The 22622-nt window shown below is 40.2% G+C and overlaps 1 protein-coding gene across 12 annotated transcripts in view; it reads left to right on the top strand.

Moving 5' to 3' along the window:
* Positions 1 to 3628: 3628 nt before the first annotated feature.
* The window catches only part of Pdlim5 (PDZ and LIM domain 5), a 170367-nt gene continuing 151373 nt past the window's right edge, over positions 3629 to 22622 (top strand). For 11 of the 12 annotated variants that reach the window (XM_042280023.2, XM_016004737.2, XM_042280022.2 and 8 more), the window contains exons 1-2: positions 3629 to 3771; positions 7212 to 7351. In XM_042280023.2, the coding sequence (XP_042135957.1) occupies positions 7256 to 7351 (96 nt within the window). In that variant the 5' untranslated portion in view covers positions 3629 to 3771; positions 7212 to 7255. The remainder of the gene's footprint in view (positions 3772 to 7211; positions 7352 to 22622) is intronic. The other variant, XM_076575069.1, reaches the window with a different exon arrangement.

The raw sequence follows: 22622 nt of genomic DNA, 5'->3' as shown, positions 1-22622 counted from the left end.
TTCCTTCCCCTCACTCCTTCTTTCCTTACCTCTTCCAAACTTTGTATCCTTTAAAATTTTTTTTTGAAATTATAATATTCTTATATCATTTTCCCCTTCTCTTTCCTCCCTCCAAACAGTCCCACATGCCAAACCCTGGTCTCATTCAGATTCATGGTTTCTTTTACTTTAAATATTTGTGGTGGTTTGAAAGAAAATGGTCCCCATAAGGGAGTGGCACAATAGAAGGTGTGGCCTTGTTGGAGGAAGTGTGTCACTTGGTGGGAGTGGGCTTTAGGATCTCAGATGCTCAAGCTATGACCAGTGACACAGTTGCTTCTGCTGCCTGTGGATCAAGATGTAGAACTCTCAGCTCCTTCCTTCCCCAGCACCGTGTCTGCCTGTGTGCCACCATGAAAACAATGGACTAAACTGAAACTGTAAGCCAGCCAGAATTAAATGCTTGCCTTTATAAGAGTTGCTGTGGTTATCATGTCTTTTCACAGCAATAGAAACGCAAACTAAGACATTACTGTTATGCATATACAAATATATATAGATATATATTTCTAAATGTATAAATATAACATGCTCAGTCTGTATAATGTTACTGTATGTATGTTTTCAGAGCTGACCATTTGGTATTGGATAACCAGTTGGGGTGCTCTTCCCTGCAGAAGGCTAGTTCTCCTGCTCTGAGCATTCCTTAGTTGCCTGTACTTCTTTGTCTAAGGTTGTGGGGCCTCAAGTGCTTTCCTGCTTCCATACTAGCAAGTCTATTGCTGCCATCTTTGTTCAGGTCATGTTCAGGCAGCCATGTTGGAAAGACTTCATGGGTGCGGCTTTTCTGACATTTCTAGGAGACACAATCTCACAGGAAACTTCCTGTTCTTCTGGCTCCTACAATCATTGTGCTCCCTTCTCCTTCCTTCCTTCCTTCCTTCCTTCCTTCCTTCCTTCCTTCCTTCCTTCCTTCCTTCCTTCCTTCCCTTCTCCTCCTCCTCCTCCTCCACCTCCTTCTCCTCTTCATCCTCCTTCTCCTTCTTCTTCTATGATCCATGAGCCTTAGGTGCAGAAGTTATGTTGTAGATGTATCACTTGGGACTAGACTCCACGGCTCTGTGTTTTGATCTGTTGTGGTTTTCTGTAATGGTCTCTATCTGTAGCAAAGGGAATTTTCCTTGGCAGGAGTGAGAAATACTTATTTGTGGGTATGAGGATAAATAGAGTGTAGTTAGGCACTATGCTGTTTTAGTAAAGTGGGGGTTGCAGGTTCTCCTCCAAGGTCCATAACTTCACAAGACTTGGGCAGTTTCCAGCACTAGTAGATCTCCATCTTGTTGGATGGATCTTAAGCACAATTAGAGTTGGTGGTCCCCATCAAGTTATGTGTGTCACTGTTGTGACGGCGAGGGTATCATGACATACTGGTTGTTGTTGTAGTTCATTGGCATCAGAGCTGGGTAGGGCTGTTGGCTGTTTCCTTCAGAATTTCACATGTGGTGCTTTCTGGTAACATGAAAACTAGTCCTCAGAGAGGAGGCTTTAAGGTCAGATCTAGCTCAGGTCCTCTGGGTCCTGTGTCAGAAACGTACAGTGTTTTCAGCAGTAAGGACTTATCTTCCACTTCTGGGGGCAACCAAATGTAACAACAATAACCTAGAATGTTTTGGGAATCTCTTGGAAACCCTGACCCTCAAGAAAGGATTCTTATGCCTTGTGTTGGGGTTTTTGTTAGACAGTCTGTGGCTTTTGGGGAGAGCACTGTACTTTGCCTACATATAAGTTTATATACCACATGAGTGTCTTGTGCCCTCATGGCCAGAAGAGGGTATTGGATCCCTTGTCACTGAAATTACAGTGATTGTGAGCCACCATGTGGGTTTGGGGGGATCAAACCCCAGTTTTATGGAAGAGCAATATGAAAGAGCAACCAGTGCTCTTAACTGCTAAGCCATCTCTCCAGCCCCATAGCTACCATTAAATTTAATCATGCCCTTCAAGTGTCTGTTTCCTTTTCTGAAAAAATACATGGTTGAAAAAAATTAAATAAGATTACCTGTACATAAAGTACCATAAACACAGTACATGTATAATGGATGCTGAAGTTCTCTACTTGTCATTATTATACACCAATCTAATCACTTAATTAGGCAAGTTTTATATAGCTATCATTTAACACTTACTTGGTGCCAAGCCTGCTTTGTATGTATGGTCCACTCTCTGTAGCTGGAGTTTTGTATCAGAGGATTCAACTACACACAGATGTATATTATTAGAAAAATCTCATGGTTATACAGAATATGTACAGACTTAGTTTCTTGTCACTTTCTCTATAATGCAACATAATAACTATTTACTCTGTTAGGTAAATCATGTTAGACATGATTTACAAGTACCAGACTATGTATATATAGTCTATATGCAAACTCTTCATCATTTAACACGAGGAATGTGAGCATCTAAGGACTTTGGTATTGAAAGGAATCCTGGAACCAATAAAGTAATACAGTTAGTATCAAGCAATACTATGGAATTACTTGATAACTTCAAGTAATGAAATAAATAGATAATATAATTTCAGCATGTAGTCAACATACATATTTTTAAATGTTAAAAAATTTTAAAAAGTTAAAAAAACCCAGTACATATATGTCAATTTAGTAAATTGTAAACATTTTAATAGTAAAGCACTAAATGTTTAACAGTATAGTGAAATGTCATCCTACTGAAAATTATATTTAATGGAAATACTATCCTACTTGTTGCTAAATTTAGATTCATTAGAATGATATAAAACATTTTCAAGGAGAGTTAAACTGCAACTCTAAAATCCCAGTAGCCACATTTCAAATGAAAATGGCCGAATGTGGCAAGTGGCTGCTATTTCATCAGCTTTGGTCCTATTTGAGAATTCTGCCTGTACCTCTAGATGGTCATGGACTTCTCTGAGGTTTATTTTTGTTTGATACACCACTCGCCTACCACTTGTCTTTTTAGCATTTTAAAAGCTAATTCAAAGAGTAAGAGAAAAATGCAAGTTTCTTTTGGAGCGTTCACTGAACATTATTAATGTTTGCTTGTGAATAAATTCTCTGGGCAAAATTAAACAACTTTATAGAATTAGGTAAATGTGTTGTTGATTTGGACTTGGAAAAAATAAGCCGAGGATATAGTGGCTGAATCACTTTTGGCCTCTGCTTTCTATGGCTGTCTTGGAGCGTGACGACAGATTTAACTTCTGCCTATTAGGGTTAGCGATTTTCACCTTCCTCACAAGCACTTCTCAGAGTATACAGAAGTCCTTCACAAAACCAGGCGGTAGTCGCTGAACTTGCGTCGACAGGGATTCAGCCAAAGTCCCTTTCTATTTTTAGCCAGACCAACAACTGCGGGTTAATTCAAGTTGCTGCAGAGTGAAAAAGCGCTCAAACACAAAACAGAAAAGCGGAAGGCTAGCTCTCTGCCAGGGACCATTCGAAATCCCCGGAGACTACACCCACCGAAACTCCACAGGGGAATTGTTTTTGAGGCGTTTGCAGCCAGCCAGCCCCAGCAAGTCTCGGCGCCCAGCCTGGAGACACCACTTGCCTTCTAAGCCTTGTTGGCGCGGCCCCGCCCAGCCCGGCTTTGGGGTGTGGCCAGGAGCGGAGGGGGCGTGGCCAGCCTCGGGGCGAGGCGGGGCGAGCGCGGAGGCGGAAGTTCCCCGCCGGGCTGAAGGGGACGGCGCAGGCATTGGGAGCCACTTGTCAGCGCTGCTCTGAGGCGGAGGCTGCGCCGCGCGGGTCCCGGGTGAGTGGCGGCGGGCGGCGGAGGAGCGCGTCCTGGTCCGATCGGGGAGAGGAGGAGAAGGAGGTGGCGCGGTGCTGCGCGCCGAGAGGCGCGGGGCGGGAGGAGGTCGGGGCGCGCATCTCCCGGGTTCAGGTGCTCTGGGTGCGCGCGGTGGCGGAGGTGGGAGAGGTCCCCCGGGCAGGCAGGGCGGCGCGGGACCCGGCACGCGGCGGGATGGAGCACCCGCAGCCGGGGCTGTCCGCTACTGGCGCTCGGGAGAGCCGGGCGCGCCAGGGGGCGCCCGCCGAGACCCAGGGCAGGCGGCGAGGGACAGCACCCCGGCCTGCCGGTGCAACGGCCCCCCGGAGACTCGGGCGTGCGGAGAATGTGCGCTCACACGGGAAAGCGGCACTACTTTGTTTGCTGGCTTCCAGGCTACGGAGAAGCGTTGATTTCCCCTCCCTTAAATATTTGCAATTGTGTAACCTGTTGGGGGAAGCGTCGGTGCGTCCAGAAATAAAGCCCACTTAACACATTTGTCGCGGTCGCCGGAGTTTTGAAACAGGTTTACTTGTTGAGGCTTTTGGCAGACCGTGCTTCAGTTGGGTTTGACAATGGGTGGAAAAAGGAAGGGCGTATGGACTGGGCAGAACTTGGAAAGAAAATTCGTGGCTGGGCTGGGCAGGTCTAGGGTGTGATCTCCGGATCCTATCCCAGGTCCTCCTTCTTGACCCGAGGACGTCTGAACCCGCCTGCCACGGAAACTGCTGGCTGGGGAAACCTTATTTGGCCAACAGGGCTAGGCGTGAACCTCAGCTGGGAAACGTCTCGTCCTGTGACTTAGTTCTTTAGCCCTCCCACCATTATATCTCAGTAGGAGAGAAAGAATCTCTAGATAGTCTTCTTTAATTGAAGGGCTTGTCACTCGGAGTAGGTCTCTCCCCCTTTTCACTCACTAAGGAAGCTAGCTGACTTAGAAGTGTGGGAAACCACCTCCAGCCTTCCTCACTAGCTCTAGATGGAAGGCATAATTTAAATAGTCCCTAAAAGAAAATCCAGAACTCTGCAGAAATTCCAACATTTTTACTTGTTTGAAAGCAGAATAAGCTGTTATTTCCTGCCTGTTCTGTTGGTATTTCAGGATTTGGGCACTAATAACCACATGCGGGAGACTTGGAAAAGGCCAATAAAAATATTGCTATTGCCTAAGGATCAGAATAATTTAAGACAAATGAATTCCAACTGAAGCTAGCAGAAAGGGAATTTAGAGAAGAGACAACCGGTTTTATGGTCTGGCTGACCTGGCCAGTGCTAGAAATTTTAATAACGAATGGGAGAAATCAGGAAGGGAGTCCCTAAGAAAAGGGAAGTTACTTGGATGTGGGTTGATACACACATAAAATACATTCTCTCCTAGGGAAGAATGGAGCCGGAGGAATTTCACCATAACTTTCACATTCTTCCCTTGGCACAGTTAACGATTAAAAAAGGACAGTGGCCTGTGAAGTATCAGTTGGCTTACAGATTTATTTGTACTGTATGTCAATATCAAGACTGCCTCTACTGGTCTTGCGGAGATCTTTTTATAACGGGAAGGCGATTTTGTGTGGCATGTTATTAACTCCCTACCATTTTTTTTTCTCCCACCTGCAGTTTAACAGTTTGACTTCTGGTGTCCTTTGAGTCTATTTGTATGGCCATTGCTTACTGCTGCAGTACTAAAGTAATGTCACTGCGCAGTAGTCCAGCACTGCCCTTGCATCTGGAAAGCTTTGCAGTGCACATTATCCCAGAAGTCATTTTTCTTCAGGAACTAGATTTCCTTTAAAGTGTTGTGTCGTTTTCCGTTTTTGAGAAGAAGGAATCTGCTTGCCTTCTCCTCAGTGGTACATGTGCCGCTGAACTTGATATGATGGCTAGACGTTTGAGTGGATTTAAGGAGGAGTATGTTAAGGTGGTTGATTTAACAGTTCAGATTTTCTAAAGGAAGTCTCAACTATGTTTTTGTCTGTTTGTTTTTGCATTGGGAATTGGACCTAAGGTCTCATAAATGCTAGGCAAACTCTACCATTGAGCTATAATTTCCAACTCTCAAAGCTTTGTTTTAACAAATGTCTTCAAAGTTATAAAATCATACACCTACCTATTTTTAAGTGGAAGAACTGTATGTCCTTAATATTATTCTTTTTAAAGAAGGAACAACTTTCATTCTTCCCAATGCCTCCTAATTATCAATAGGACACTCTTAAGTAAACTTTAAAAGAGCTACCCTGGAGTCATTATGAGCCTAAGTGCAGCAAGACGGGAGGGGGGGGGGAACTGCATCATGGTAATTTTCTAAGGCTCCAATTTAGTTCCCTTAAGGTTCACCTTGTACTTTGGTTATGGTTAGCATAGCCTCATTTACTGGCTTTGGAGGCTTACTCTCCGCTTTGCTGGATAATGTATGAGTAGAAAAGAAAACAAAGATTCAGACTAAAATACCACCTGTTCTACAGTATAGCCTAGCATTGCTTATATGAAAGAACCTAAGGCCTTAGGTTCAATTCCCAGACCCAGAAACAAATAACAACAAAACCCCCAATTTCAGACACACATCATACTTGCTTAGAAAAATCTTAACTGTTAAATCAACAACAAATCCTGCCTTAATGTACTTTTTCACTTTTTAAAATGCACTGAAACTTCTATTCCACCACACCAAATTCAGAAGCACGTGTAGATACCTGGACGCACTGAGATTAAAGCAACATTTTACATTCTCTTAACTGTGGAAAATACCATATTCCTATAGAAGAGGCTATGAGTTACAATTCTTAATTAGCATAGTTTGTGCTCATCTCAGTTTCAAATAACTTATTATTTAGAAAACACAAACAGCCAACAGTTCTGCAGTCCCTTTAATATGTCACATAATTGAAGTAAGTGAGATTAAAGTGCCTTGTTGCCTACAGTAAAAAAAGGACGCACAAGTGCCAGGCGGTGGTGGCGCTCGCCTTTAATCTCAACACTGGGGTTCAGGTGAATCTCTGTGAGTTTGAGGCCAGCCTGGTCTAGAGAGTGAGATCCAGGACAGGCACCAAAACTTCACAGAGAAACCCTTGGGGGGAAAAAAAAAAAAAGGATGCACAAGATGGAGGGAATGGGAAAATCACGTTGAATTAACAATTGAAAGAAAATCTTGTTCTGGTCTGAGTATGTAATTCCTCCAATAAAATATTAAAGTTTGTATGTGAGACTCCACAACATTTGGTTTAGCAATTTGGGAATGGGCATGAGTATAAAACTGGCTTATAGATTTCCTCTGCTGAAATTAATCAAGAATTTGCTACCTATAGCCTGTATGTCCTTTCATCCTACCCCAAAATAGTGAACAGTTTTGTGAACAGTAACAGTGCAGTGATATATGTAATTTGGTTTCTAATAAACATTTTTATTAACCATCTCATTTTCTTTTGTAGTTTCTTTCATTGATTTTGGAACTGCACATTGAACCCTTGGAACCATGAGCAACTACAGTGTGTCGTTGGTCGGCCCAGCTCCTTGGGGTTTCCGTCTCCAAGGTGGCAAGGATTTCAACATGCCCCTGACCATCTCTAGTGTAAGCCACCTTTATAGAAGTCACTGCAAACATTCATTCACTGTTTGGTCCTGGGGCCGGCCCTCAGGACTGTGCTGTTGAATTCTCTGTCGATCTGTACTACACTTACTACAGTTGGGAGCGTTTTTTTCTCTTCCCAGATTTGGCTATCTAATAAAGATGAAGAGGGAAGGAACTTGACAAGGATACTTTATTTCAGTTCAGCTTGTTTTCAGTTTCTCTAATATGAACAAACCTAAAATAGAAAACATCTAGCCAAGGAGCCAACTATAAGGTTTTGAATTGCCCCAAGTTTTGGAAATTCTCTGGGCTTTAGTTTATTCAAAAGTACTTTTATGGCATTGTACTATTAAGTTTTAATGGCTCATTTCAGCTCCAAGAGCTGTCTGTTAACACTAGTGATCATGACTGGTTTTGGTATTATTTCTTCACCTCATATTCTGGTGGAGGTAACAGTCATGAGTAAGACGGAAAAAAGTTACTTAGATCTGATGAAAAGAATGAAGGGTGTGGCTCTCCAGCTAGATTGCTGTGAATAGTTGGGATTTGACTTTTTACCTCCTTGAGATTAGTTGAACACAGTGTGTGTGTGTGTGTGTGTGTGTGTGTGTGTGTGTGTGTGTGTGTGTGTGTGTAGATGTGGAGAGAGGGAGAAGGAAAAGGAGTGAAAGGAGTCCGGGGAGAGACTGGTTGAGACTCACCGTGTGGCCCGGGATGGCCCGGGATGTCCTGGAACTTGCTATGTAGACCATGCTGGCCTTGAATTTACAGAGATATACCTGCCTCTAACTCCCGAGTGCTGAGAGTAGAGGTGTGTACCATCATGTCTGGGCTTAGAATGTCTTAATGACTCTGAGAAAGGAGTAATTACAATTTTTACTTAATTGAGACCATACCAGGCACAGTTTCACTCACCAAAAGGGAATTATTACTGTTATTTATTTGCATAACTTCCTGTGTGTGTGTGTGTGTGTGTGTGTGTGTGTGTGTGTGTGTGTGTTTGTATATGAGTATGCTGGTGTGCACACTCATGTACAGGCCAGACAGGTTACTGGGTATCTGCCTCATCTCTGTCTGCTTTATTGCTTTGTGATGGGAACTCACTGAACCAGAAGTTCACCATTGACTAGTCTGGTTGGTCAGTGAGCTCTCTTGGGATCTGCCTCTCTCTGCCCACTGACACAGCTATGCCTGGCTTTTTAGATGGGTGCTGGGGATTCAAACTCAGGGCCTCAAGCTTGCAGAGCGAGCACATTTAGCCACTAAGTCATTTTCCCAGCCTTCTACTTGCATAACTTTCTAGAGATTTGTTGCATATTCTTATAAATATGAACTTTATTTGTTAAAATATCAGCATATGACACATCGTTCCATACCTTCCTTTTCTCTCCATGTGTTTCCTTGGAATCACCATTCTCCCCATCTCCTTTTCCCCTCCATCCCTCTTTCCTTCCCTTCCTCCCTCCCTCCCTCCCTCCTTCCCTCCTTTCCTCCCTCTCTCCCTCCCTTCCTTCCTCCCTTCCCTTCTTTTCTTCTTTTTTACTTTTTTGACTTTTGGGAGAGTGTCTTGTTGTGTAGCAGGCTTGAAATAGGTGGAGATTTCAAGCCTGTCTCAACTTCCTGAGTATTGGGATATAGTTATTTGCTACAATACTTGTCCCTGATATTTTTAGTTACATATGCTTATTTACATATTGTGTATGTAAATATTTTTGTATATATTTTGTCTTAGTACATATGTAAAATCCTACTTGATTTTGAATGTTTAAGAAAAGTTAGTGCCTCCTGCTTATTACAGGTATTACAAATCCCCTTTTAAGTAGTGGAGTTCCATTGTTTCTTGGCAGCGTATCTACAAATATCTTATCTTTGACTTAATGCAGATATTTTTCTTGATTCCAGTTAATCATATTTTTCAGGGAAGTGTATTTAAATAATATAATATGTAAGTTCTACGACTTTGTGCTTAATTTTAAATGTGAAGTATCCATGTGAAAGTGTTTGTTAGGATTTAATTTAGTCACATAAGGTTGTATTTCTGTACTGAAGATCTGTGATGAGGATGAAATCCTATAGATTTATCTTTACATTATTTTATATTAACTTTTCACTTCCTATTTTAATTTACTAAAAATTGTTTAGTTTAAAAGCTTCTTACAGTATTTAGTGTGTGTGTGTGTGTGTGTGTGTGTACACGTACGTACGTGCGTGTGAGTACTTGTGTTCGTTTGTGTGCACGAGCATGCCATGGTACAGGGTACAACTCAGAGGACAACTTGAAGGAGTCTCTTCTCTCCCTCCATGTGTGAGTTCCTGGAACTGAGCTCAGGTCCCTGTACCTGCTAAGCCATCTCACCAACCTTAGTTTAAAATATTTCAGGCTTTGCTGAGAAAAGGTCCAGAAGTGAACTGGTACCTAAGTGAAACAAACTCAGTCATTGCCTTCCTTGCTGGTTGGTAATAAAGATGTAAAGCATACATATCCTGTGCATGGTGCCAGGACTTTGCAGTTTTGTGCTTCAGTCCCCGGCAGACAGTCTGCGGGGCTAGCTCTGTTGTGACGCTGACACAGGGAACACTGCATACATACATGCATGCATGCCCTCCCCTGGCTCAGAAGTGCTTTCCCTGTGTAGACAGAGTGCTAATTAAAGGATTTTGAACATACTGATTAAAAGCGACCACGATAACAAAGCTGCTGAGTTATTTCTGTTCTCTTACAAAAGTGTCTGCCATCTCCGGTGACCTTTTTGGGCCTGTGCAGTGGGGCATGCAATTCATTCTGGACGGGACAGGATTGGGAGGGGAGGGGAGGAGAGGAGGGAATGTTGGCCCAACTGGGCGGCAAGGCTCTTGGCCTTTTAGAGTGGTTATTTTTAACCCCTTGTATGGTTTAGTTTCAACATGCCCAATAACAGTGCCTTATGAAAATTTGTGCCTAATAACATTTATAATGTGTCAAGATTATTAATGTCACAAATGCCTTTCTTACTTTAATTACCCCTCTGGTCACCCTTACTCTGCTTTTTTATGTACAATTGTGGGAATATTTTTCTGTGATCACCAGGATCTTTAATTAATAGAATTAAGAAGCAGTTAAAACCTGACAATGTGCCTTAAAATGTGTAATTTAATAATTCTCTTATGTAATGATGCATATGAAAATTTTAGCAAGGTTTTTGTACATTAAAATCTCTCAATTGTTGTCTTTCGTAATAATATGTAATGAAAATGAAAGTTATTTAGGGCCTTGAAACATTAAATCCCCCCATTTCAGAGAATATGGCAGTCATTATTATATTGTTTTACTTAGCGTGTATTAAAATTGAAAAAGGAAAAAAGAAAAGAAAAGAAACCCAGAAGCTTGTACATCTTTATTTTTAGAATTCAGAAGCATACAGTTTTTCCTTTGATGAGATGTGTTGGACTCTAAAGGGCCATTTTCATTTCTTAGAACACTGGAACATTGGGGTAGTAGCTTAATTGTGAGGTAAATAAGCCACTGGCAAGGACTTGGGCATTCAATTTCCCTGAAATTTAGTTGTCCTAGTGTATAAATATGCTGACCTGGCCTGGTTCATAAAGAATGCAAACTAAAAACTTAACATTTCACCGAGCTGGGTTCATCATCTGTATGTGTGATATTTTGTGGGTGGGTTTCTAAGGTAGGCTTATCAGCTCCTGCTAACTTTCCTAAACGATGCTCAGACTGTGACAGCAGCACATTCATGCCATTATCTTCAGTTTTCTCTTGAAAATGGAGTGTTGCTGCTGCAGTGTGCAGGCTACTTTTTATGACCCTGTGTTTACGGGAATAGCCCTGAAACCATGGAATGTGGGGATGGGATTCTTTGTAGCAGTGTGGGTTTGTTGGTCTTTGCCAGTATATTTTATAAGAAGAAATAGGAGATTAGTTGCACAATTCAAGGCTATATTTTGGCAAGCTGGTTTTTTCTTGGTGGAGTTACAGGGACTTTTTGTCTAGAAGCATCTTTCAGTTCAAGCTCTCAAAGTGGCGGTAGGTTGCTGTGTGTCATCATCTGATGTGTGGCCCAGAGGATCTTTCTTCATTACTAGCATTTGGATTTCTCCAGTGAGCTCCCCGTTTTCCATTAAACATGCTTTAGAAATTACTTGAGGAGATCAGAATGAGGTTAGATTTTTTTTAAAAAAAATAACTCTATTGACTTTGATTTCCAAAGGTTAGAAGAGAATAAATTGTTATAAGCTCTGACACAATTTCATTTGGATTTTTAAAGTATAGAAAATAGACTATTTTTCTCAAGTATGGAACTCAGTGTGGGAATATATCACAGAATACAGAAAAACAGTTGTGAAACACTTGGCTGGGAATTCATGTACTTGAAAGTTATAGGCATTCCTCCTAGAAGCCACTAAGTTTTGGGAAATACAGATTTAATATGGTAAAGAAATAAGCACAGTCTGGCAGTACTGGGTAGTGTGTTACCCCTGTCATGTGACAGTATTTGATGAAATGACAAACAGGTTGGCCAGTGTTTTTCAGTTTTAGTGGGTGTAAATCTTTTGTATTTGGAGGGATTGGCTTCTTCAAAAGGCATTAATTTAAATGGTCCTCAAAGGATGGAATTTGAATACCTCCAGGTTTTCTGTCATTTTTCAGTGCACTGCCGTTGCTTGACTCCCAGTTAAGCTGTGGATGCAGTGAATGCTTCTCCAGACATGCCAGCTGCAGTTGCTCTCCTGGATGACAGACTGAAACACCCTTCAGTCCCTGTAAGCTGAAACAGGAGAACTATCTTGCTTTGAATAAATGGGTCCATTGTTAGTTTAAAGCTGTTGAGTCACGGTGCCCAGTTAGAAAGGTAATTTAGTTTATGTAAGTACATAATGTGTATTTCACATGTATGTTCACTCTCTGCTTTTAAATATTAATTGCTTTTCTTGGTGGGGGCGGAGTGGGGGAAGCTCAGAATCCTGACTTGTCTGATGTGGTTTTCTTTTTTGTGGTCACAAATATCAGCCACCTTAAGATAATTCTGAAGATAGTTTCCTATTGTAAAGAAATAAAAATCAATATATTTTGTTACAAATGAGTCGTTTTAAAGAATTTCAAACTTCTTTGCTTTTATCAAACATTGGTTTTGTAGGGAAGTTATTTTTAAGAAGAATTTTACGGGTAAGAAGGAGTTTTTTATCTCATGGAAGAAACAGTACTGTAGGGCTAGACCAAAGTAAGAATAGCACTTTAGACTTCAGTAGAGAAGGGTTTTCATTACTTAGGGGTTAGTATTACTCATGTCAATGGAGAGGGCTGGTTGAAGCTTGTGGTTTATTTTGGTGGTGGTGGTGGTGGGTTGGACGCATGTGGATATGCAGTTGACCTGTTGTCTTTGTTTCTAATATCCTGTTTGCTGTTGTTCTTGCCCAAATTCCCTTTTCCTCAGGTTGAGTCATAGCCCTTTCTCCAATTATGAGTGAGTGGAGGAGAGATCTTGATAGGATTTCATTAATCTAGACGCTAATATTGTTTTTGACAAAAAAGAGCTTGTTCCTTTGGCGTCTTCAAGGGGATTATTGTGCTTCAGTTTTGGCAAGTGAGACTCCAGGCCCTTACTCCAGTTTCTGGGGTGAAAACAAAGACTGAGTATGTGACGTAAAAACTTGACAAAGTGATACACTGTCAGGTGAAGTATCAGTATTTGTCTGTATGTGGAAGGAGCTGGCATGGGGGAAATGCAAAGGGACGACATTAATTTGAGTAACTAAGGGGCAGTCACTTCACTGGTCCTCAGCTTTGTCAGATGCAGAGCCACACTGAGGAGGCAGGCTTGATTCACACTAACAAAGAGAGAAAATCAGTATATTTCTTTAGGTCATAAATCAGATGGACAAAGCAGTACATAAGGAAATACATGCTGTTTAAGTGGGCTTTCTCCCCCACCAAAGATGTATTTATTTTTACTTTATGTGTCTGAGTGTTTCGTGAACATGTATATGAGTGTACTGCAGGAGTATCTGGAGCCCACAAAATCCAGAAGAAAGCACTGGATTCCCCTGGACCTGGAGTTAGGGTTTGTTGTAAGCCAGCATGTGCGTTCGAGGAGTCAAACTTAGGTCCTCTTCAAGAGCAGCAAGTGGTTTTTTTTGTGTGTGTTGTTTTTTGTTTTTGTTTTTTTATTAAGAAATTTTTTGATTAATTTTACATACCAACCACAGATCCCCCTCTCTTCTTTCCTCCTGCTTCCCCTCCCCCACACCCCATTCCCTCTCCCCAAAAGGTAAGGCCTCCCATGGGGAGTTAGCAAAGCCTGGTACATTCAGTAGAGGTAGGTCCAAGCTCCTCCCCCTGCATCAAGGCTGTGCAAGGTGTCCCATCATAGGTAGTGGGCTCCAAAAAGCCGGGTCATGCACCAGGAATGGATACTGATCCTACTGCCAGGGGGCCTCTTAAGCAGATCAAGCTACACAACTGTTTCACTATGCAGAGGGCGTAGTCCACTCTCATGGAGACTCCACAGTTTTTGGTCTAAAGTTCATGAGTTCCCACTAGCTTGGTTCAGTTGTCTCTGTAGGTTCCCCATCATGATCTTGATGCCCCTTGCTCATAGAATCTCTCTTCCCTCCCTTCGACTGGACTCCTGGAGCTCGGCCTGGTGCTTGGCTGTGGATCTCTGCAGCAAGTGATCTTAACTGCCGAGCCATCTGTCCAGCCCCTAAGCTGAATTTCTTAAGTTTCATATTCACTTTGCCCACCCTTCTTCACCATCTTTCGTGTTGAGTAAGTGGAATAATCTACACTTTCAGCGGATACTCTAGTTTCTTTTACAGCCCATAGATGTGCTCTCATCCCTCTGTCAGTTACTGGGATAGTTCACTCTGCTGGCCTTTGGGCATTTAGTGTTCTCACTGAGGGCTTAACAGTGGCAGCACCTGGCCCTGGGAGACCTACATGTAGGAGCATAAAATGAATGTTGAGCATAAACAGGAAAGAATGAAAAAAAAATGAAAAGAGAAGAAAAGTTGAAAGCCTATAGACTTAGTCAAATCTAGTATTTAAGAAATCTTGCTTAATCCTTTACCCCTTACTGCTAGGACGGTTTTCTTTAGTAAAACATTCATATAGTGTAGAATTTAAAGATCTGAATCCTTTTGTCCTGTTACTCATTTCTCTCTGCAACATTCAGTTCTAGCAATTTCTTGCACATATTTTTGGAGATAATCTCTATATGCATGTAAATAAGCACATATCCTCCTCTTAACATAAGAACTAATATCTTTAAGAAAGAAAATCTTGGCAGGTTTTTTTTTCCTTTTAAGATCAGTTAACATATCTTTCTTTTTAAAAAAACCCTGCTACATTGTGTTTGCATATGTCATCATTTGAGTAAGCAGTTTATATAGTGGGCTTTTAGGTTGGTCCTAAGTCTTTTTGTCTTTACTGACACTCATATAATTTTTGCATGCAAGCATGTATACACACACACACTCACACACCCCAGTATATTTGTTTGTTAGAAGAGTTCCTAGAAATGGAACAGCAAGGTAAAGGCTTGTGTACGTTTGTAATTTTGGTCGGTATTGCAAAATCTCTCTGTAGAGACGCCTCCCTGTGATACTGCCTGTTTCCCCACACCTGTGCTAGCATGAGTCTCAACGGACTTTGATCTTTTCCAATCAGATGGGCCAAGGTCCAGCTGTTTCCCTTTTTCAGGGTTTAATTGCAAGTGATACACTAAGATTTCTCCATCTTAGAGTGGTTCATTATTTTCTACTTGCAATCAAGCATAGGAAAGAACACTGTTCTGTCTTTGGATAATGTTGATTTCTTAGTGATTTAAAAATTACTTCATCTAGAAATTTTATTGATAGTTATTTCTTTTATTTGTTTCTTTTTTCTAAGCAGGTTTCCTCTCTGTTACCACAACCCTCCTGATATATGACAAAACATGATTTGTGTGTGTGTGTGTGTGTGTGTGTGTGTACGTGTGTGTACGTGTGTGTACATGCTTGTGGAGGCCAGAGGTCAACAACTGATGTCTTCTTCCTCAGCCATTTAACATCTTATTTTCTGTGACAAGGCCTTTCGCTAAATGTGGAGCGCACTGATGGCTAGGCTGGTTGTCAGGGAGCTCCAGGATTACAGGCGCATGCTGTCATACCTGTTTTTATTTTTGTCTTTGTAAATGTGAGTGCTGACCTAGGTCCTCACGCTGGCTTGTCAGGCACTTGACTGACAGCTGTTTCTCCACTTTTCTGGCCCCACCCGTTTTATGGAATAATTTCTGACACAGCTCTATCACAGCTGTTTGAACACTTAAGCAAACCATATTTAAGAGTTTCGAAGTTGTGACCTTTGGAGTTTCTCTAGCTGCCTGGTGAACTGCATAGTTTTGAATCCTACTCTTCTGTAGCTTTCTTTGTATGATTTGTCAAGGTGCTGGACATTATAGGTGCTTGGTCAGGTTGTGGGACATAATAAGTTCACCCTTCAGTGTACTGCTATACAGTACTTCAGTGTACTGCTATTCTTAAATGTGAAGAGTTTTGAATTGAAGAAGAACCCCTCATTTCTGTGAGTTATTGCATACACACACACACACACACACACACACACACACACACACACACACACACGCCTCCCCCCCCCCATGGTCTTAAAGTTGATTTCTCAGTAGCTATCACTGCCACAGATACATTTTAATTTACCAAAAGAGGAAGTATTTATTTTAATAGCATTAAAAATTGAATACTATTTACCATTAACTGCATACAAGGTCTAAGTGTTGTGATTGAGTTCTGTTGGGAATCTGTGTTGGTCACATTTCTGTTCTTGTAACAAATGACAGATTATCAACTTCTAGAGAAAAGGCTCATTTTGGCTCCTGCTTTCTAGACATTGCTTTTGATGACCGAGCATAGCTATTTGCTTTTAGGCCTGTGGTTGGGAGCCAGCACATCATGGTAGGAGCATATATCGTAGCAAAAATGGTATACTTCATGGCTAGGATGAAAAAAATGAGGACCCAGGACAGACTGATGTCTCAAAATCCCTTTCAGGAGTATGTCCCCAGTGACCACGTGACCTCTTACAGCTTCTCCTGTATCCTACTCATTTTAAGCTGGATGCTAGGTTTTTAAGATATGGGCCTTTGTGAGGCAAATGATCCAAACTAAAGCAGATTCAGTTTATAATCCATTTTTTAAAAAAACAGCTTCTGAGACATTAACTTCTTTAGATGGTTAAATTAACTATTATACTCTATTACCAGGGATATCTGAATATGAGTGTACATTACACAAAGAATAGATGCTGTAATGCCGGGTGTGGTGGTGCACACCTCTAATCCTGTCATTCTGGAGATAGAAGCAGGTGGATCTCTGTGAGTTTTAGACTATCCTGTTCTACATGGAAAGTTCCAGGCTAGCTAGCCCTATACATAGTTAGACTCCTTTAAAAAAAGAGAGAAAAAGAAGATTCTATAGAATCAAAGACTTGTACTTATGGGAATAACTGAAATTAGTAATAAATATTTGAGACTAGTTTCCAGACTGATTGCTTCAAACTCTCCGTGAGAATTCAGAAGTGTTGATTGTGCGATTTGCCACAGACTGCATTAGAAGGCTTAGGTTCAGTTTTGCATGTTTTAATGAAGCATTTTGATTTTGTTTTTGATACTAATCAAGGTTGAAATTTCTGGAATATGCCCCAGAAATGATGGCAAAGGCCTTTATCCCCCAAAATATATCCTTCCTTTGTGTTCAGCCATAGTTGACTTTCTTTAAAAAAACCTTTTTTTTCCAGTGAAGATAGATGGAGTTTATTACAGAGTAATTGGAGCACTCTCAACAGCTGTGAGCAAACATCGGCCAAAGAGATCATTGTGCCAATCTATATTCTAGGAAAGTTTTATATTGTATCTAAAATCTCTAGAACAGATAGCTTTTCACAAAGAGATTTTCCCGATCTGCTGATTGACAGGTCTATTTTGATGGACTCTCAAGGGGAGAGACTGGTTCTTTACCAGATGGCTTCTGGGCAGTTCAGAATTATTTTGTATATATTTGACCCAGTAGTTCTAATTCTGCCCTTTAGTGCTATGCACAGAAGAAGATGCTCATGCCTCCATATTTCATCATTTCACATAGTTCAGTGAGTTATATTTCTTGAGAGGGCAAATAGTTTCGTATGCCCAAGGAATAGAAAGACCAATGTTGTGGGATTGAAGTAAGCAAGAGGAAAGCAGAGGGAATTGGTCAGTGTGTGTAAAGCAGAATGAGAGATAAAGAGGTTCATATAGTGATGTGGATGGTGTTAAGGGTGATGATAGAAGTCCACAGATTTGACATTGATTCTGATTCCTTTGAATTGGAGCTGAGCTGGAGAGAGTAAGTTACTAATTGTGATCTTGTGTACCTACAGGCTAGTGTGCTTTGTAAATTGCTTTTAATAGAAATTCCAGGGGAAGAATTCAGAAATTTTCTGAGCCATTAAGACTCTGTAATCTTTCAAGGTGACTATTTTGGAAGTAAAAATATATTTTAATATGTATTTGTTTTGAGAAGTTGTTTATAGTTGTAACATATTCATGATTTTTTTTAACTGTTACTTGCACACTAATTGGATGCTTTCTGTTTTCTGTTGCTGTAACTTTTTACTCTAAGAAGCAGCTAGTTCCTCCAGATGGCTTCTGTGTTCACTTCCTTGTGATGTTATGACCTTTTCTACTCTAATAAAGAAATGATGCACACACATTCAGGAATTGTTTACAAGTGTTCCTGGTAGCACTGTTAGGGTGTGCCAGTGTCTCAAAGGCATAGTGGATGGTAATTTGTTTATCCTACATCATATCTGTTGAGTTGAAAAAGGTTTTAAATTATTATTATTATTTTGTCTTGAGACAGGATCCCATGTTGCCCAGGTTGGCCTTAAACTTGCTATGTAGAAGAGAGTGAGTTTGAATTTTCATGCTCATCATGCTTCCTCCTAAATGCTGGTTATTAGAGTTGTATTCCAACACACTGGCTCCAAAACCTGTCTATTTTTAAGAATGTTTTTAGTCTGTTGATTGATCAGGATAATGTAGAGAGTTTTGATGGCCTTTTAATTTCTGATGAAGTTTTAAAAATTGTAGCAGTTCTTTTTATTTAGGAACTTTCAGGGTTCACCTCTAGAAAAAGGCTGATTGACAGTTGACGCTTCCATAAAGTACAGATTTTTATATGTTAGAAACATTATTATAAGTGGACAGACGTCATTGGTGCTGTGTAGTGGTAGAACTAGTATACAAATCATAATGCAGCCGGGTGGTGGTTGTGCACACCTTTAAGCCAGCACTCAGGAGACAGAGGCAGGCGGATCTCTGTGAGTTTTAGGTCTGCAGAGATAGTTCCAGGACAACCAGAGCTGTTACACAGAGAAACCCCATCAAAAAAACCCAAAACCCCAAAACTATAATGTCTATGTTATAGTAAATAGTATAACTTCTCACTTTATATTTAAGTTAGCTTTTCATAAATCAAGAAAATATTAAATTTTTGACTTTTGAGATATATTTTCAAAATAATGCTTAGAAACCCCACCTAGTAATTATCTGTATTACATTAAATAGATAATCAATATACCATGTATAGAATACTTTTCTTAATCATTTTATTCTGTAATTTAAGTCAACTTAGTTGTAATCTCTATCCTCAACAAAAATTTAAGATAACAGATTATATAATTATGACTGGTCAAAAATTTGTGGTATTTGATTATCAGCTAATTGTATTAAAGTTCCCTAGAGGAAAGCAAACATACATAATCTTCCTCCCTTCCTCCCCTACCCTCTCTCTCTGTCTCTCACCTCTCTCTCTGTTTCTCTCTCCATGTGTGTGTGCGTGTGTGTGTGTGCATGTGTGTGTGTGTATATGCATGTATGTATATATAAATAAAGTGGCTCATGAGATTGGTTTGTGTGATTGAAGACTGGGCAGTCCAATACTGGTTGCTTGCAGGCTGTAGAGCTAGAGTATACCGTAAAGTTCTGGAGATGGGGAAGCGCTGTAGTCCCATTTGGAACCCAAAAGTCTGGAAGGGGAACACATTAATTTGAGTTACAAAACAGCACAGAAAATCTTGGTGGAAGAAGCTTGGTGGGGATTCTTTAGCTCATGGAAGGTATAAAGCACAGAGAAGAGACAGTAAGGGGAGGGACAAGGTTCCCACAATGATCTGCCCCGGGAACTGCTTCCTTCTGCTAGGCCCCAATACAGTACCACCAGAAGGTGGCTCTGCATTCACCACCATGTCTTGTGGGGAACAATTAGAATTTAAGCCATACATCTATTGTTTCTAGAAACACCTTCACAGATACACTAAAAACTGCATTTTAGTAATCTCAGTTAGTTGTCAGTCAAGATTAGTTATCATATTAATATATTAGTATTATCTCTGCATTTATATTTTGTTCATGGGGCTCTTACAGAATTTATATATTCTCCCCAAATTCCACTTAGTAGAATCTTTTGGTTACGTTTATTTGTTTGCTTTCATACTTGTTTGTTTCTTGTGTGTGTGTGTGTGTGTGTGTGTGTGTGTGTGTGTGTGTGTGTGTGGAGATGAGAGGAAAACTTGGGGGAGTTTGTTCTCTTCTTCCACCATGTGGGTTCCTGGGTTCAAGCTCAGTGTTGTCAGGCTTGGCTAGTGCCTTTAGTCGAGTCATCTTGTCAAGCTTGGAATCTTTCTGCTGGACTGTATTCCATAGACTATACAAATAGTTACTCCAAGTGTCAACTCAGAACAGAAAGTGTATGTGTGAAACTTGACTATAATTTATTAGCTGCATATATTTGGACAGCTACAGATTACCGGGCTGTGTCCCAGGATCGTGATTTGCTAAATGAGGTTAAAAATGGTATTTACATCATTGGATTCTTTAGAGAACTGAATAAACCCACGTAAAGTTCTTAGAATAAGATAACATGTGGTAAGAACACTGTTAGGGCTACCTAATAATAACGTATCTTATATAGCAAATATTTATTAGTAATAACCTAGTAGAAGCAATTTTAAAACAATATTTCATGGTTCTCAATTAACATCTTTCAAATTCAATTCTAGTTTTCTTTTTGGAAGAGTAAGTATAGTAGAAGCACTTGTCCTAATCAAACTTTCTTTCAAATCTCTCTTTTTTTAAAAAAAATCTATTCCTTCAAATTCCTATACATGCATGCACATATATACACATATACCCTTGCAGTTTGAGTTGAATTGCTTCATGAAGGCTTGTCTGTATAATATGTGCATAATATACATTTATTGAATAAGTGGTTGTGTAGTCTAGTTTTTATGTCACCTTGACCCAAAGGTAGAGTCATCTGAGGGGAGTGAACCACAGTTGAGAAAAGGCTTCTGTTTGATTAGGCTGTACGCAGGCAAGTATACAGAGTATTTGCATAATTAGTGATTGGTAGCAGAGGGTCCATCCCATTGTGGATAGGGACACACCTGGGCTGGTGGTCCTGGGTTCTGTGAGCAAGTCATGGGAAGCAAGCCAGTAAGCAGCACCCCTCCATGGCCTTACATGAGCTCCTGTCTTCAGGTTTCTACCCTGTTTGAATTCCTGCTCAGATGTCCTTCAGTGATGAACAATAATGTAGAATCATAAGCAAAATAAACCCTTTCCTTTTCAAGTGTCTTTTGATCATGGTGTTTCATCACAGCTAGCTAAGAGAGTGTTTCATTTTCTTATTGCATCTATCATGACATAAACTATCAAAGAGATTTGAAAGCAAGCTTGGTACCCTTGGTGCATCCAACTAGATAGACAACTATCCACAGTGATTGGCATTCACTGTAGTGGTTTTGTTGTTGTTGTTTTCCTCTTAAAGCCCTGGTAGACTGTATTTCTAGTGAGAAGCAATTGCTTTAGGGAACAGTTTTTACTTGTGGTGAAGAATAAGTTATAAAGGAAAATGTATAGACCAGAAAAGATAAGCAATGTCTGCCATTTGTCCTATTGCTTTCCAGGAGTGTTGGCAGTATTAACAGCCTTTGTGTGTAGGTTTCCATGTCTCTTATCTCTTGTCCTAGCCACAGCCAGCTCTCTGGATATGAGATGAGTGCCTGACCAACATGCAGCCATTTATAGACAAAATTAGGAGAGTAGTATTTGATCATGCTAGCTGCAGGCTCCAAGAAGTTTATGAAGTATAAAGTTCAGCCAGTCTGAGCTTCAGTCATGTTAATAAATGTAGATAATTATTACTCATTCTTTAATTTATTTATTCATTCTACAAATATTTATTAAATTGGTAATGTGCTAGATATTCTAGGAAACAACATAATACAAATTAAACAAAGATCTTAACGTCTCACATCTATATTTAGGGACACAAGGAAGAAACCATAAAGAGAGTTGATAATAAAAGTATAGTATACAGTGCTTCAGACTGTTTAGGCATTTGTTAAGTACCATTTGAAATTGCTTTTATATATTTTACTTTAATAAATGCTTTGGTTTTAATCATTTACACTTGACCTTAATGCCTTATTGAAGACACTAATACAGTAATGACACTGTACACACTAATAAACTTCTTTGGAGTGTATCCAATAGATACTAGAATTTCACAACTTCCCCTTTTAAGCTAAAATTAAGTCTAAAAGAAAAACAACCTTTTGTGAAGACAAACAAATTCACTTCATCTTAATATTCTAGGATGTTAGCAATGGGAATAAGCGTGCATTCACCATCCGGTCAGTTATTAGTGAAATACATTTACTCTAGGATGTTAGCAGTGGAAATAAGCGTGCATTCACCATCCGGTCAGTTATCAGTGAAATACATTTATTCTCATCTCCTATTCTTGGTTACTCTTCCTACAACTAAACAATGTAAATGTGTATATTCACCCCTTGGAGCTAATTTATCTGGTGAACTGGTAACCATAGGTCAGTTGTCTTGGCTTCTGTTACACTCATCAGAATGTTTTTTTTTTTTCAATTTTAAATTTAAAAAAAAAGTGAAATATTTTCTTTGGGGGGACAATTTTTAAAAAGTATTTTTATTTTGTTATTTCAAACATTTGTTTCCTTTAAGATATTTTTTTTATTTCTAGGTAATTATCTAATATCCTAATTAAACATTTCATACTTTTGTTGTTCTTTTACTTTCTTAAGCTCCCCCCCTCTTTTTGCCTGAAGGAGGTGTAGATGTGGGGATGATGGAGATAAAAGAATGCATTTGAAATGAAAGCCAAAAAGCGGTTACTGTGGTGGAAAAATACAGAGTGGAGGAGGAGGATA

This window comes from Peromyscus maniculatus, chromosome 6 (genome assembly GCF_049852395.1).
Source record: "Peromyscus maniculatus bairdii isolate BWxNUB_F1_BW_parent chromosome 6, HU_Pman_BW_mat_3.1, whole genome shotgun sequence".
NCBI lineage: Eukaryota > Metazoa > Chordata > Mammalia > Rodentia > Cricetidae > Peromyscus > Peromyscus maniculatus.
The sequence above is the reverse complement of the archived record's forward strand: the minus strand, read 5'-3'. Positions and strand labels throughout refer to the sequence as shown.